The 15,223-nt window shown below is 41.6% G+C and overlaps 1 protein-coding gene and 2 long non-coding RNA genes across 6 annotated transcripts; 2 read left to right on the top strand and 1 right to left on the bottom strand.

Annotated features, from left to right (window-relative positions):
• Window positions 1-168: 168 nt before the first annotated feature.
• Window positions 169-6,498, top strand: LOC115109562 (transmembrane protein 263). 2 transcript variants are annotated; one of them, XM_029634577.2, is made up of 3 exons: window positions 169-422; window positions 3,230-3,297; window positions 3,926-6,498. In XM_029634577.2, the coding sequence occupies exons 2-3, from the start codon at window positions 3,237-3,239 to the stop codon at window positions 4,222-4,224; spliced, it is 360 nt and encodes a 119-aa protein (XP_029490437.1). In that variant the 5' UTR covers window positions 169-422; window positions 3,230-3,236; the 3' UTR covers window positions 4,225-6,498. The 2 variants fall into 2 exon arrangements, with proteins under 2 accessions (XP_029490437.1, XP_029490438.1); XM_029634578.2 differs by lacking the exon at window positions 169-422 and adding an exon at window positions 792-971.
• Window positions 6,499-7,509: 1,011 nt separating this feature from the next.
• On the bottom strand, window positions 7,510-12,151 carry LOC135564544 (uncharacterized). The gene is made up of 2 exons (XR_010461132.1): window positions 11,747-12,151; window positions 7,510-11,653 (listed from the first exon to the last, which is right to left on the bottom strand). It is a non-coding gene; the product is annotated as an uncharacterized LOC135564544 (long non-coding RNA).
• Window positions 11,623-14,927, top strand: LOC115108965 (uncharacterized). 3 transcript variants are annotated; one of them, XR_010461131.1, is made up of 3 exons: window positions 11,623-12,781; window positions 13,099-14,010; window positions 14,121-14,927. It is a non-coding gene; the product is annotated as an uncharacterized LOC115108965 (long non-coding RNA). The 3 variants fall into 3 exon arrangements; XR_003860444.2 differs by having other exon boundaries at window positions 13,099-13,279; XR_010461130.1 differs by having other exon boundaries at window positions 13,099-14,927.
• Window positions 14,928-15,223: the final 296 nt, after the last annotated feature.

The raw sequence follows: 15,223 nt of genomic DNA on the forward strand, positions 1-15,223 counted from the left end.
CCTCCACATCCGGCTTCTTTACCTGCGGGATCATTTGAGGGGTGCTGAGGAGTATTTTTTGTTTCTAATAGAGACCTTTTTTTTGTGAAAAAAAAACGCATTCTGATTGGCTGGGCCTGGCTCCCCAGTGGGTGGGTGTATGGCTGCTCCCCTGTCCAGTCATGTGAAATCCATAGATTAGGGCATAATGCATTTTAAATTGACTGATTTCCTTCTATGAACTGTAACTCATTCAAATGTTGCGTTTGTGTTGTTCAGTATACATGCAGGTATTGTGACCTTTCTGGCTGGGGGTGGAAGCAAAGCTTGTAGTTTACTGGCTAATGCCTGGCTACTGTAGCTAACGTTACTCTCAAAAGAAAAGTTGCTGATGGGAGCTGGGTAGCTGCGGTGTCAGAGATAACAGACACACAAACAGCAAGGTACGTTGTAAATTGGCTAAAAATAACGCTAGCTATATTATTTAGCTAAAACAATTATCGATTTATGTAAACTCCAACTATTTTGTGTTATCGCACAATTCAAATAGAAAGGCATTCTACACTACATTAAGTCATCTCCAACTAACAAATTAACTTTAGTTAGCTAACTAGTGTTCTAATTATCTAGTAACTAGCTAACGTTAGCTAGCCATGCAGCTTCAGTCAAGATGAGTGATTTAGCTAGCTAAAAGTTGGTGGTTTTTCGCTCTTGCACTCATAAAGAAAACTGTTTCGCGTAGCAAGTGGAGTTTAAAATCGAAGTGAATGAGGGAGCATATTTTGCTAAAACATTTAGCTAATTTAGCTAACAGTCTATGCTAGTGGTTGCTATCCTAGCTACACAGCTAGTTGCCAAACGTCAACTCAGTTGGACTGGTAGCCTGTTGCCACGTCGTCACTCGGTAAACGTTAGATAACTCGAACAACTTTTAAATTTAACATCTTTTGTATGTTTTTCATGGGCGCAGCCATTTTAACTACTTAGTTAACGTGAGTACTATAAGTTTGATATTTAGCTAATATAACTAAATTAACTCCAGCTCCACACCTTCAACTTCAAGAGCCATATCAAATGATTTTCCACAAATTGGGCCTACTGGGTGGCCATATAAACTGTTTTCGATTGTCACTTACTGAATACAATTGACAAACCCTTTTATTGTGAAATGAATATACTTTAGCCAGCATGTCCATTTCTAATTTCCATTCTAGTACTTTGTCTAAGGATAGTCTAATGAAAGCTTTTACACAATGATGTATCTGTGCGTGTGCAATGCGGGGACATGGAGAGCAAAGTTTGCTTATAGACTAAGGTAGACTAGCATAGTTTACTGTAGTGTTAACCAGAAGATTCAACCCACTTGCTTACAGCTAAGCAAGCACTATGGTAGTACAGCCTTCCTGTGTAGATTAAAAGTGTTTGTAAATTAAATCAAATTTTATGGGTCACATACACACATTTACCAGATGTTATTGCGGGTGTAGTGAAGTGCTTCTCAAATTTAACCTGGAGTGCCAGAGAGGCGTTATTAATTCAGGGCGTTGTCAGACTGTTTGTCAATTCTGGCCAATCTGAGCGCTCTAACCTCACCAATCAAGCACCCAAGCTAACATTGGCTAGCTACTTCCTGACTCAAATTAGAGAACACCTCACTCTGACCATTTTACTCGTCTTAGCGGAGCTGGTTAGGCTGTTTTCATGTTATCCAGAGTGTTGATGACTAACTGCTGTTTGCAACAATTGAATTGCGCTTTATTTGACAACGTTTACTGACACCAGCCATATTCAATGGGTGTTGAGGGTTCGTAAATTCGTCAGTTATTCTGCACTCTGGTACACTCAGATGAAAGTGCTCTGAAATTGGAGTAGCCAGGGTGAATTTACGAAAGCACCCCAAGACAACGTGGAGCCGGCACGAGATATGGCTCAGAAAGCATACCTTAATCCACGGATGAGAAATGCGTTGTACTCTGAATTGGCCCATTATCCCAACTGTTACACAGAGAAGATAGCTAATTTCTGAAAAAAAAACTATTTAGTCCTCATGCTAGGTAGCAGAAGCTGCAGCAGCAATTTTGGAATGGCATTGTCAGCCAATTAGCTCCTTTGTTGTTCAGTGTGACATGTCATTCCATAATGGCTACTGCTAGCTAGCATGAAGATGAAAAAGGTAGTTTACTTAACTAGCAGTTGTTCAGTATTCACAGTGTAAAAGTTGGGATAATGGGACAGTTCTGAGTACACCCCATTTCCCATCACTAGATTGAGGTACATTTTCCAAGCCATGTCTCACACCTGCTCTGCATTGTTTTATTTATCTACACAGGAAGGTTGTCCGACCATAGTGCAGCTGTAGGCAAGCTGGTCAGATCAGCTGGCTACAGTAGTGTGAAGTTCAGTTTGCCATTTTTACTGCCACATAGGCCTATAATAGGCTACATGCGCGTAGCTGGGCTATTGAGCAGCACATGCATTTCAACATTGTAATTAGGCTTATGAGAATGTTCAAAGGCCCTCAGCAAGCATATAATGGTCATGTTGACTGTTCAAGACTTTTCTACTAAGAATAAAGACGGACATGTCTTTGCATTAGTATCATATCAAAATCACACCTTTTTGTCTGTGTATAGTAGTGCCCCTTGGAGACAGTATACCCCAAAAAGTGGACTTCTAAATATTGGTGAAATAGATGATGCACCCAATATCCATCACAACCGTTATGGATATCATGCCGCTAAACGTGAGAGGATACTGACAATGGAAAGAGAAACCTATTATAAACAATATAAAATCTTGATGAAAGTTAGCATTACAGAGAAAGTTGAGCTGATGTAGCCTAAGGTGCATGTTTTACAAAAACATTGCCGCGGCAAGTCATAACTGATGCAGTTATGACTTGCCGCTCTGGTCTTGAAAGGTTTTTGTTGAGCCTACTTTGCAGGTGGTGCAGTCTGTCAGATAAAGGCAAAAAAAACAGCAGTGCTTGAGTGAAATCAATTTATTTAAATGTTCTTTAATTTTTGTTATCTTGTTGAGTTGAACATAGCTGAGACAGCCAGGGGGAAAACAGATGATGGTTAGGCCTATGAGCAATCATTCTCCATCTTGTTTTTCAAGAACTAGCCACTAACTGCCAGATGATTTTTTTTCCCTCTACAGTCCTTCAGAGACTGGTGCTTCATTTGGGAATTCTGAAGAGATAATATTGAGGAATTGGTTGACTTTACCTGTTTTCCCTCCTGCCTAGAGGGAAGATGAGTCAACGTGAGCAGCATGATAAAGTCCCAGCATACCTCAAAGATGAGCCTCCAGCAGGTCAGTTCAGTCTCCTTAGTGGCCACTCACATGCTGATGAACATTAAATGGACATTGATAAAAAAAATTGTACACTGACACTCAGTAACGTAAAGGGGATACTTAGTCAGTTGCACAACTGATTGCATTCAACCAAAATGTGTCTTCCGCATTTACCCTAACCCCTCTGAATCAGAGAGGTGCGGGGGCTGCCTTAATCGACGTCCACATCATCAGCGTCGGATTTTAATTTCCTCACAAATTAGAAGTCAGAATGATCTCTGTCTGAAGCGTTTGTATTTGTGTACCACTAGGTGGCATTACCGTTCCATCTTCTACACTGTTAGTGGTTCTACAGTTTCTGTCTAGCCCATCACACACTGATTATTTTGTCATTCAAAGCAATGCGGGCTATTGAGGGCCGTCATTACTATTTTTAGTTTTGCCTTTCTACTGGGGCTACTATATAAATGTGGTCATAATGGCCAATTCTAAGCAGAAGTCATGGTTTGACACAAACTTTCATGTAGTAGCCTATTCATCATTCTGTGCTGTATGGAACAGAGAACATTTACCATAAGGTGGGAAGTTACTCAGTGTTCCTCTGCTTAACTTCTCTCAACACTAAAACCCTATTATCTCTCATCAGACAGCAACAAGGATCACCCAGCGCCCCAGCCAGGCATGTTCTCCAGAGTGACCGGCGGCCTCTTCAGTGTCACTAAAGGTGCCGTGGGAGCCACTGTGGGTGGGGTTGCCTGGATAGGAGGGAAGAGCTTCGACTTGACCAAGACCGCTGTCACCTCGGTGGCCGCTGTACCCGGCATCGGGGTGGGGCTGGTGAAAGGAGGGGTGTGTGCTGTAGCAGGAGGCGTTTCTGCAGTAGGCTCAGCAGTAGCCAGTAAAGTTCCTATTGGAGGGGGCAAGAAAAAGGACAAGTCTGATTGAGGAGTGGAGGAAGACGGTGCATTTTGGGTATTGTGCATGTCGTGTCTGATCCGCCTACAGTCTGGAGGGCTACGGAGCAATCCAACAATGTCGTGTGTATTCACTTTTCATGGAGGGCTCGACACTCTGATTCGCGAGTGTCTATGGACCACTCCCATATTATATGGCCTGGCCACTGAGGGCGAGATTAAATAAGGGGTTTTCTGTTCAGCAGTGCAGGGGCCACCCCACCCATCTTTGTCTGTAATATAAACCAGTGCCTCAAACTGAAATATGAAATGACTGACTGAATGTTGTATTTACTGTAGATAGAAGCCAACCAAGAAAACATTAAGCCTATTTTATTGCGTAATATTTGTTCCATCTCTCAGCCACCATTGAAGAAACATGCCGTGAACATATACCATGTTTAGGCTCTGTTCATGTTCATTGCTGTGTTTGTTGAAAACTTGAACGTCACCTGACAGTCAGACAATCCGTGATCAATGACTAGCCCGGCACCTCTGACAGAAAATAAAGAGGATCTCGTGGGGGGGGGGGGTTGGTACTGGGCCTGCACAGGGGGGTTTACCACCGTGATCCCTGGGCTGTGGCGGGGTTCAGATTGAAGAAGCCAGCACCGGGCTGTTCCAACAACCGAGGCAGCGCCTTGTTGCAAAAAGCGTCGGTAATGGCGGGGAGTTGATGGCTCCACTCCATCTCTCTGATTGATTCTGTTTCTGAGATTACTGACTCTGCTTCTGGGGCCCAGCAGCCCAGCTTTGGTGCCCTCTCCCACAACAACACTCATCACTCTCCCTCTGCTCCCTGAGAATTACTGTGGCACTCTGGGATTTTAATGCTGCCTGCCAGGGCTATGGGGGACTAAACACTCTGCTCAGGAAGTCAATGTTCCTGGCTATATGTTTATGCTTGTGGAAATTGTTTTCATTTTTCCCTTCTGCTGTTAAGTATATGATTTGAATCTCAAACTCCCCGTTCCTGATGTGATGGGGATTTTTTTTCATCCACCAGGGAAATTCTCTAAAGGGGACATGTTCCATTTAAAAGGTTTCTTCTGAGAGTTCTCTCTGGTGTGAGTAATGTACTCATGTTTTTCAATGACAGTAGTTTTAGGATGCGTTTACCCTTTAAAGGTATGGAATTCATGTTTTCACTGATGATGCGCTGAATCACAGAGCTCTGTCACTGCCCTTTCTGTTGCTTTCTTTTGTTCTTTCACTATTGTACACAGTGTATGTGGACTACAATCTGGTAGGATCAAGGTGCCTTATTCCAACACGATAGCCTGAACAACAGTAACATATTCCTTTTTGATCCTACCAGATTGTAGTCCACATACACTGCGTGTACAATACATCAAGGACACCTGCTCTTTCCTTGACATAGCTTTCACCTGGTCAGGCTATGATCCCTTATTGATGTCACCTGTTAAATCCACTTCAATCAATGTAGAGGAAGGGGAGGAGCCGGGTTAAAGAAGTGTTTTTTTTTAAAGCCTTGAGACAATTGAGACTTGGATAGTGTATGTGTGCCACTCAGAGGGTGAATGGGCAAGACCTGTTTTAAGTGCCTTTGAACAGGGTATGGTAGTAGGTGCAAGGTGTACCGGTTTGTCAAGAAATGCAAAGGACATCCAGCCAACTTGACACACCTGTGGGAAGCATTAGAGTCAACATGGGCCTGCATCCCTGTAGAGCACTTTCGACACCTTGTAGTGTCCATGCCCCTACAAGGTTGTTTTTAGGGCAAAGGGGGGTGCGCAACTCAATATTAGGAAGTTGTCCTTAATGTTTTGTCTACACAGTGTATTGTACTACTGGCAAAAAAATAACTAGGCTATTTTAGCATTATACATTTAAGGCGTTGCCTAATGTTATAGCTATTAGAAATACAATGTATTCATATTTTTAATATAGTGCTCTATCAAAGGATTTCACTATTAATCAGTGGATTCTTTAAAAGTGGAGTGCACTGTGCCACAAAACATTGGTGTGTAGGCTACACCTTTAACATCACATGGATATTTATTTTGTTCAGGATTTGTCTCCTTCATAAATCGCCTTTCCAGTTTTCACCTCAATATTTCATGAACCTTTCATTCATTCCACGCGTTGACTGTTGGATACAGGAGTTAAGGCTGAGGGATTTCAGACTGATCCTTCTACCATTTAAGGGATTTCCTCTTGCGTTTCCTGTCAATGTGCTGAAGGTGGAATTGAACTTGTATTTCAATATCATTTTATAATAAATAAATCAGCCTTTTTCATCAGATCTATTGTTTTGCTCGTTTGTCATTACAATTTTGACGACGTGAATAAGAACTAGGCTACTCAATTGTGGTTCCTATTTGTTTGGCTAGTCGGCACTGCAGAGATTAATTTTAGTAGCCTCCTCTAGCTCCTACCCCTCCATTCACTAATCTCAAATGTGTGTGTTTAGCCAATACAGCAGTGGGCCGACCTAGCCTGCAAATAAGGTCATGCCTAAATTGGAAGTAGTGCCAACTTTCCGTGATACAGCTATCCAATCCTTTCAAGCAGGCTACAAATTATAGGGAGGGGGGTGCTCAACTTCCTTGAATGAGACATTAGCTCTCCTACATGCAACAAAAGTAACGTTTTGGGTGGGGTTCTCCTACATAACGCTAATTGAACCATTCTTTGTTTAAAATACAGTGGTACATGTGTTTTATAGTGGTAAATATGAAAAATAATGGTTTAAACAGTTTATTACTATGTAGCTGCACAAAGTCTCGCTGTCCACAAATGGTACTGTAGAATTCTATAGCAGCACTGTCCACTCAGTAGTGCTGAATTTCGGCCTCAGCTGAGCTTTTAAACGCATAGATTTTCCTTTTTAATTCCTCATTTTTACAATTTGTTGGCCTTATCTTGATAAAATGGCCTAATATTCCAATACATTAGATTTATCCCATTGACAAAAGCAAACAATGATAAATCAATCAGCTGTTTAGTGCTCATTGTTTTTCAGATGTATTGCTGTTCTCCGTTGCGTCCGTGGCCAGAAGTAGTTTTTTTCTTCTTTTTTCTTCTCCTGGATCAGCTGATGGTCAACTATCACTAGCCTACAGCTAGTCACCAATGCCCATCCAATCGATCCAAGTATACATTAATAACAGTAAGCAATGTTTTTGCAATGGCATAGGCCAACATTATTTTGCATTTGTGTGCCCATGAGAACAGTTTTCACAGCGATGTAGTGGGCAGTAATTTTTGACGTGTGTGTATATACAGTATACCTCACAGTAATAAGACCAAGCAATTAGTGTATTAAAATGTTTATCTGATTCCAAAAGATAAATAGCAATATGCAGGAGATTAGTTGCCTTACAGTAATAGGCAATGATGAAATATCTGATAATGTAATTCCAAATACAAGTGTATTTAATTACTTTGTTAAATGTATGGATTCACATAAGGCATAAAGCTTAAGTTACAAGGCAATACTAACATTAACAGAGCATTATTCTTTATTTAACTAGGCAAGTCAGTTAAGAATAAATTCTTATTTACAATGGTGGCCAAACCCAGACAACGCTGGGCCAATTGTGCGCCGCCCTATGGGAGTCCAAATCACGGCCAGATGTGATACAGCCTGGATTTGAACCAGGGACTGTAGTGCCGCCTCTTGCACTGAGATGCAGTGCCTTACACCGCTGCGCCACTCAGAGAGAGAGAGAGATATCATAGCCTGAAAGGCTATGCCCCAGATGTCCATGTGGTGGAGAGAGAATCTCACCACAGCAGTTGAGGAACAATAGAGAGAAAAATAACAATGCATCTAAGACACTTTTATAAGCATCTTTGTTGACCAATAGTATTACTGTAAAGTTAACCTCCAATCAGATGTCAGACCTATTTGATGCAACCACAACAGAACCTCTGCTTCTCAGAGATGTGACAATGTGGTTTGGCAAGATAATGAAGCATTCTGAAGACAACACAAAGGAATACTTGCATACAGCTGATAAGAATAGTCCTTTTGGGGGCTGTGTTGACCTCTACAGCGAAACATAATGAATACATAGGCATAGTTACACTTACCGTGCACTTCCAGAGATATCCATGATTCCTACAGGGTTTAAGTTTAATGTTCAAATTCAATTGTTAAACGCTTTATAATGACATGGCACTGTCATACATGTTATTAATGTAAGTAAAGGTAGTGTTTTATGTCACATGATCTGTGAAGACTCCCAAGTATTTAACTCATGAACTAGGGTGTAAACGTGTCTTGATTAAACTCTTTCAGGCCTATTATATTGAATGTAGCCTACCTGTTTGTTTGTTTTACCACCACATCACTGCCTATTGGAAGTTCATGGTAACACCACATTGTAGCTTAGTCTAGTAAATTGACTGTGTGTGTTAGGCTGACCATCCCATTTTACCCACGACAGTTTCAGACCCATTTCACGTGTCCCGGCTTTTCATGCTGCAAAAAAAAGGTACATTTGTCAGACAAGATGTCAATTAATGTAGGCCTAATCAATGGCAATCACTGAAACAGGCACACTGTTTGGTGTTTTGTAAACAGATGTCTATTTCCATTCATCAAATGGCACGAGTATACATGCAGTGCACTGTTTGGATGCTGGAATTGTTTTGGAGTGGACTAACATGCACAGGTAGCCTACTTTTTAAAGTAATTTGTATGACAATCAGATTAAAACATGACTGTTTGTGTTTATGCCACATTAAAAGGATATTCATTTTTACCGTTACATGACATTTCTTATTAGGCCAATAAAAGGTTTTTGTAGTGCAGTAACTGCATTTGACTATGGTATTTTGGATGCAGTATTTGCAGCATACTGCAGCTATACTGCACTCTGAATGCAATTTTTTTCGTAAGAGTGAAATGATATAAACAGTACTGATTGATACATTTTATCAAATTTAAATGTGTTTTCCGCATCACAATAGGCGAACCACCCTCCACCATATCTATCACTTACTTTGTATCTGGTGAGATTCTAGTCTTCTCTGATCTGTAAGTGAATCAGCGTTGTTTCAACGTAATTTGTCAACTTATTGTGATGTGGAATCTACGTGGGAAACACATTTGGATTTGCAAAGATGTCAATCAGTACTGTTTTTTTTTATCTCATTTCCACCAGTGTTGTAAACATTGAAATGAGTGTAAAACTTTAATTTAAATACAATGACTTAACCTGACTAACAGGTTGTTTCATCAAATGAGATGAAAATGGTACTGGGCCAAGTTTCCCCAAAAGGATCTTTGTAGGAGCATCGTTAAATCTCTGAGCTGTTTCCCAAAACCATATTTATTAAGGTTGCACTTGAAAATGCTCGTAATCTAACGCCTGCCTCAGACCACTCGTAGAACAGCTAAGTGCGTCGTTGGATGCTCTTTTGCCCTCCCGTGGGCCTCTCTGTGACTGGCTATAACTTCAAAACAAAGTAGACTACAAATACACTTTGCAATTGATACAAAAGGGTGACGTATAAAATGGGTAACACTTCATTTTAAGGGGTCCTTATTACTGTGTAATTACATTGTAAAGTATTGGAGTTAATTGTAATAACTCATATTTACACTGTAATAACATGTAACTGGTGGTAATTGCAGTCTGTAATTACAGGGGTGTAACAACAAATGCTTGTTACCATGCTTGTTTCAAATGGGAAAGTCTCCACTGAAATGACCAATTTAGTGTTTAGTTTCTTCTCAGCTACATCCGATTTAAGTAATAACTGTCACAAAAGGCGGTAATCTCTTGTGGACAGATCCGCTGGGTGTCCAAGATTAGAAAGGTTGAAGGCTCAATAGGCATTCTTCAAAATCTTCACTCAATGTTGTTGCTAGCACTTACCTCCCCAAAAAGCGTACCATCTGGCTTAACTTAGTTGAGTTTACAAAAACATATCAGATATAGGTCAACCTCACTGACTGGGGTCTACCATACCGGTATCATCAAATTTGATTTGTCACATGTGCTGAATACAATTGGTGTAAACCTGACAGTGAAATGCTTACCATCAAGCCCTAAACCAACAATGCAGTTAAGAAAAATAACTAGAAAATAAGAAATAAAAGTAACAAATAATTCAACAGTAAAATAACAATAGTGAGGCTATATACAGGGAGTACCGGTACAGAGTCAATGTGAGGGGGCTCCGGTTAGTCGAGGTAATATGTACCCCGACAACGATGAGACGGCCTATAGGGAGGTCAGAGAACTGGCAGTGTAGTGCCAGGACAACAACCTCTCCCTCAATGTGAGCAAGACAAAGGAGCTGATCATGGACTACAGGAAAAGGCGTGCCGAACAGGCCCCCAATAACATCGACGGGGCTGTAGTGGAGCGGGTTGAGAGTCTCAAGTTCCTTGGTGTACATGGTCTACACATCACCAACAAACTAACATGGTCCAAACATACCAAGACAGTCGTGAAGAGGGCACGACAAAACCTTTTTCCCCCTCAGGAGACTCAAAAGATTTGGTATGGGCCCCCAGATCCTCAAAAGGTTCTACAGCTGCACCATTGAGAGCATCCTGACCGGTTGCATCACGGCCTGGTATGGCAACTGCTCGGCATTTGACCGTAAGGCGCTACAGAGGGTAGTGCATACGGCCCAGTACATCACTGTGGCCAAGCTTCCTGCCATCCAGGACCTATATAATGGGTGGTGTCAGGAAAGCCCATAAAATTGTCAGAGACTCCAGTCACCCAAGTTATAGACTGTTTTCTCTGCAACCGCATCGGACAATTTACATTGACACCCCCTCCCCTCTTGTACACTGCTGCTACTCGCTGTTTGTTTATCTATGCATAGTCACTTCGCCCCCACCTACATGTACAGATCACCTAAACTTGCCTGTACCCCTGCACACTGACTCGGTTCTGGTGCCCCCTGTATATAGCCTCGTTATTCTTATTGTGTTACTTTTTATTATTACTTTTAAATTTAGCCTACTTCGTAAATATTACATTTTTCTTGAACTACACTGTTGGTTAAGGGCTTGTGAGTAAGCATTTCACAGTAAAGTCTACACTTGTATAAAGCGCATGTGGCAAATAAAGTTTGATTTGATGTAGGTAGAGTTATTAAAGTGACTATGCATAGATAATAACAGAGTAGCAGCAGTGTAAAAGGTGGGGAGGCAATGCAAATAGTCTGGGTAGCCATTTGATTAGATGTTCAGAAGTCTCATGGCTTGGGGGTAGAATCTGTTTAGAAGCCTCTTGGACCTAGACTTGGCGCTCCGGTACTGGTTGCTGTGTGGTAGCAGAGAGAACGGTCTATGACTAGGGTAGCTGGAGTCTTTGACAATTTTTAGGACCTTCCTCTGACACTCCCTGGTATTATCACGTTTAAGGTAAGACCCAACCCTCCCAGTCAACCAGGTACTGGAATCCCCTGCCCCGAGGTCGAACCTTCTGGAAAAAGGAGAAAAAGAGCTGTAAGACAGGTCAAGCCAGTGCATCTGGATACCGGTCAGTGCTGCAGAAGCGAAGTGACCCGGGCCTTACTGAACACCTCCCGGAGGTCCTGGTACACCGCGGGGCTGGCGGAAAGTTCCGGGGCAATTTCCAAGCCCCCAGGAAGACGTCCCAGGGCAGGCAGAGCTAACTTCAGGCAATGAGTGTGGCAGGACGGGCTCCAGCCCACAATGGCACCAGTAGCCCAGTCAATAAAGGGATTGTGTCGCTGGAGCCAAGAAAATCTCTTTTCACTTTCTCCACTGCAGGCCCGTCGATGTGGATGGGGTCGTGCTCCCTCTTTCGTCTCCTGAAGTCCACGATCAGCTCCTTCCTTTTGGAGTTTATGTCCGTAAACACTCCAGCCAGCTGGTCTGCGCATGCTCTGAGGATGTGTCTAAGGATGCATTCTGGGCCGGCAGCCTAGCGAGCGATAATTAACACGCTTAAATGTTTTAGGTTGGCCACAGAGAATGTGAGCCCACAGTTCTCGGGAGCAGCCTGCGTCGGTGGCATTGTTATCTTCAAAAGGGGACAAGGTGTTTATCTTGTCGGATGGCAAGACGTTGGTGTCCTTAATTAATGTGACGGCTTTTCCCTTTGTAATGATTGTCTGGAGTCCTTGCCACATATGGCTCATGTCTGAGCCATTGAAATGCGACTCCAATCCCCAGTAGAAGCAATCCTTCATAGGAATCAATGGTATTCTACAGTATTTCAGTTACATGTTTCAAGTACAAAATGACATGTATTTGTTGTAGTGGGGACAGTAACATTAGTAATTTCCCAAAATGGTACATACAATAAATTGTTTTTATGTGTTTTTTAAATTTGATTATTTTGTTTAGCTCACATACTATAATTGTAAAGTATTTATTAAGGTGACTGTAATAGAATAAATCTAACTAATGAGAGAGAGCGCGAGGTGGGACATAGATGAGGTTTTCATAGACCAGTATACTCTGCACTGGTTGGTTGGTGACAGCTCACATGGGTCATGTTGTCTGGCGCAACCACCTGTCAATCACAATCACAACGTACCAGGTTACCACTTGCGCGATGTCCACCTGTTAGTTGTCATGGCGGGTAAGTTTAAATGTCTTTCTTTTATGGCTAGCTGGCAAGCTTTTTTCTTCTTTGTAATACGTTTTTGGAAGCTATTGTCTAAGTCATTGTTATTAACAGTTTGTAACTATAATGTTTTAGTCTGATGCTATCTATGAAAATCGATTTGGTAAAGTTATTTTCCATACAGTCGGTATAGAGCCATAGCTAGCTAACGCACTTTTGTACATCGCGCTGTAACGTACAATTTACCTTATTTTAGCTCTCAAAAAGCGTAATACTTCTAGGTCAACTGTAATATGATAACCATTGTAAAGCACAATTTCTCTCCTTTCCAGAAAAATCAGTGATGAGGCCTTCTTGCTGCCCGTCTCCGCATGATTGAAGAAGGCAATGAGCTCCATCGTTTTTTTTTTAAATGGCGGGTGGGGAAGCGAAACCTACTGTGATAGGGGGCGACAAGCCGTGTGGGTAAACTACTTTTTTCACCCGACCTGTCCAACCTATCATCTCTAAAATGTAAATAAAACAATATAAAGAGTTTGTATAATGTGTCATCAGTCAGTTGTACATCTGGATTGCCTCTTCCACCTGTAAACCAACCCCTCTAAATCAGAGGTGCGGGGCTGCCTTAATCGACATCCACTGGGAACAGCAGGTTATAAACTGCCTTGCTCAGGGGCAAAACGACATACTTTTATTCTGTCAGCTCGGGGATTCGATACTGACCCAACGCTAAAGTTATCTTCAGAAGTAAACAGCTGCTTTTGAGTGATGATGGCTTGCAGTGATGATGCAAAAAAATGAATACATTCAGTTGAATAATTGACTAGGTATCCCCCTTACCGTTTTCTTATTAATCTGTGAGAGAAAGTGCTACACCTGGTGGAGAGAGGCTATACGACACAGAATGAGTTGTATAATGTACGTTACGTAACGTATAGCGTCAGAGGGGTCAGTTTTTAAAACTTTTCTCCAATAGTATCGGGCCATTACCATGTCAATCAACGCTTGACTATATGCGTAGTTCATTTTTGATGCCAACACAGTCCCATTAGTTTTCATTGCTGCCTCGTTTGAATGCCGCGGTTGCGAAAATTTGTACGGAATGGGGTTAGTCAACAGTAGCTAGCTAGCATAATCATTAGAAAAGTAATCATTCATCTGCTAAGACCTAGCAACTGACATAAATCCCATGATTTATTGTTCACCCAGTTAGAACTGGCGTTTTAGTCGAACCACGACTGAAGGTAGAAAATAATTTGGTTGGCTTTGACATTCTGTGAATGTGTATCTACTGCCTTTTGTTTAATGTAAACCCTATCTAAACCTTTTACAATTGGCTGTCCCCACTCTCCAGGCTGCAATCCACTCCCAGTTAGATGGGGTCTGTTCAGGCCTCTGTCAACTCCACAATGCCCTGGGGGACATGAAGGACATCCAGAACTCTCTGGCAGAAGTCAGCAATGACTAGAGGCAAGGCATCAACACCATTGAACGTGCAGTATGTAAAATATGCTGGGATGCAACACAGTCAGCTAACCTCAGCCATGGAAGAATATATTTTCAGGTATGTTCTGCTGCACCCATTACATGCAACTTGGTTGGGAACTATTATTGTTGGCTTGCATTGCATTTGATGTGAGACTGTATTGCTACATTGTATTAGTGTATTGTCCCTCAACTGGGTCCTCAATTAATACTTACAAAAGTATGTCTGTACTGCTCTCGGTGACTCATGTATAGGGCCCTGTGTTTTGGTTAACAGTTTCGCTAAGCAGCTACCCTCAAACAACTTGTTTGAAGGTGAAATCACAGTAGGAGAAAACCTAAGATTTTAGTTACAGCAGCACACTGACATAAAAGGCAAGGGGTTGAATGGGCCAACATGAAGGGTGACTACCTCATGAAGCTGGTTGAGAGAATGCCAAGAGTGTGCAAAGCTGTCAAGGCAAAGGGTGACTGAAGAATCTCAACTATCAAATATATTTTGATTTAACACTTGTTTTGTTTACTTCATGATTCCATATGTGTTATTTCATAGTTTTGATGTCTTCACTATTATTCTACAATGTATAAAATAGTCAAAATAAAGAAAAACCCATGAATGAGTAGGTGTGTCCAAACTGGTACTGTAACTCCAAATAAAACATTTGAACCCATTATACTTTTGTTGTCATGTAAGTCTTTGTATTGCTTGTACCAAATGAGCCACATGTGTAGAACTGTCTGTCTTTGCATACATAGTCCAGATTAGAGGTTAACCGATTAATCAAAATGGCCGATTAATTAGGGCCGATTTCAAGGTTTCATAACAATCGGAAATCGGTATTTTTGTGCACCGATTTCCGATTATTTTTGTATAGCTTTTATTTAACTAGGCAAGTCAGTTAAGAACACATTCTTATTTTCAATGACAACCCACAGTTCCTAGGCAAACTGCCTTGTTCAGGGGCAGAACGA

This window comes from Oncorhynchus nerka, linkage group LG25 (assembly GCF_034236695.1).
Source record: "Oncorhynchus nerka isolate Pitt River linkage group LG25, Oner_Uvic_2.0, whole genome shotgun sequence".
NCBI classification, from domain to species: Eukaryota; Metazoa; Chordata; class Actinopteri; order Salmoniformes; family Salmonidae; genus Oncorhynchus; species Oncorhynchus nerka.

Bases quoted from the DNA above. Each gene is read 5' to 3' on its own strand.
- LOC115109562 (XM_029634577.2), top strand. From the start codon at position 3,237: ATGAGTCAACGTGAGCAGCATGATAAAGTCCCAGCATACCTCAAAGAT. The intron at 3,298-3,925 runs GTCAGTTCAGTC...ATCTCTCATCAG, and splicing joins CAAAGATGAGCCTCCAGCAG to ACAGCAACAAGGATCACCCA.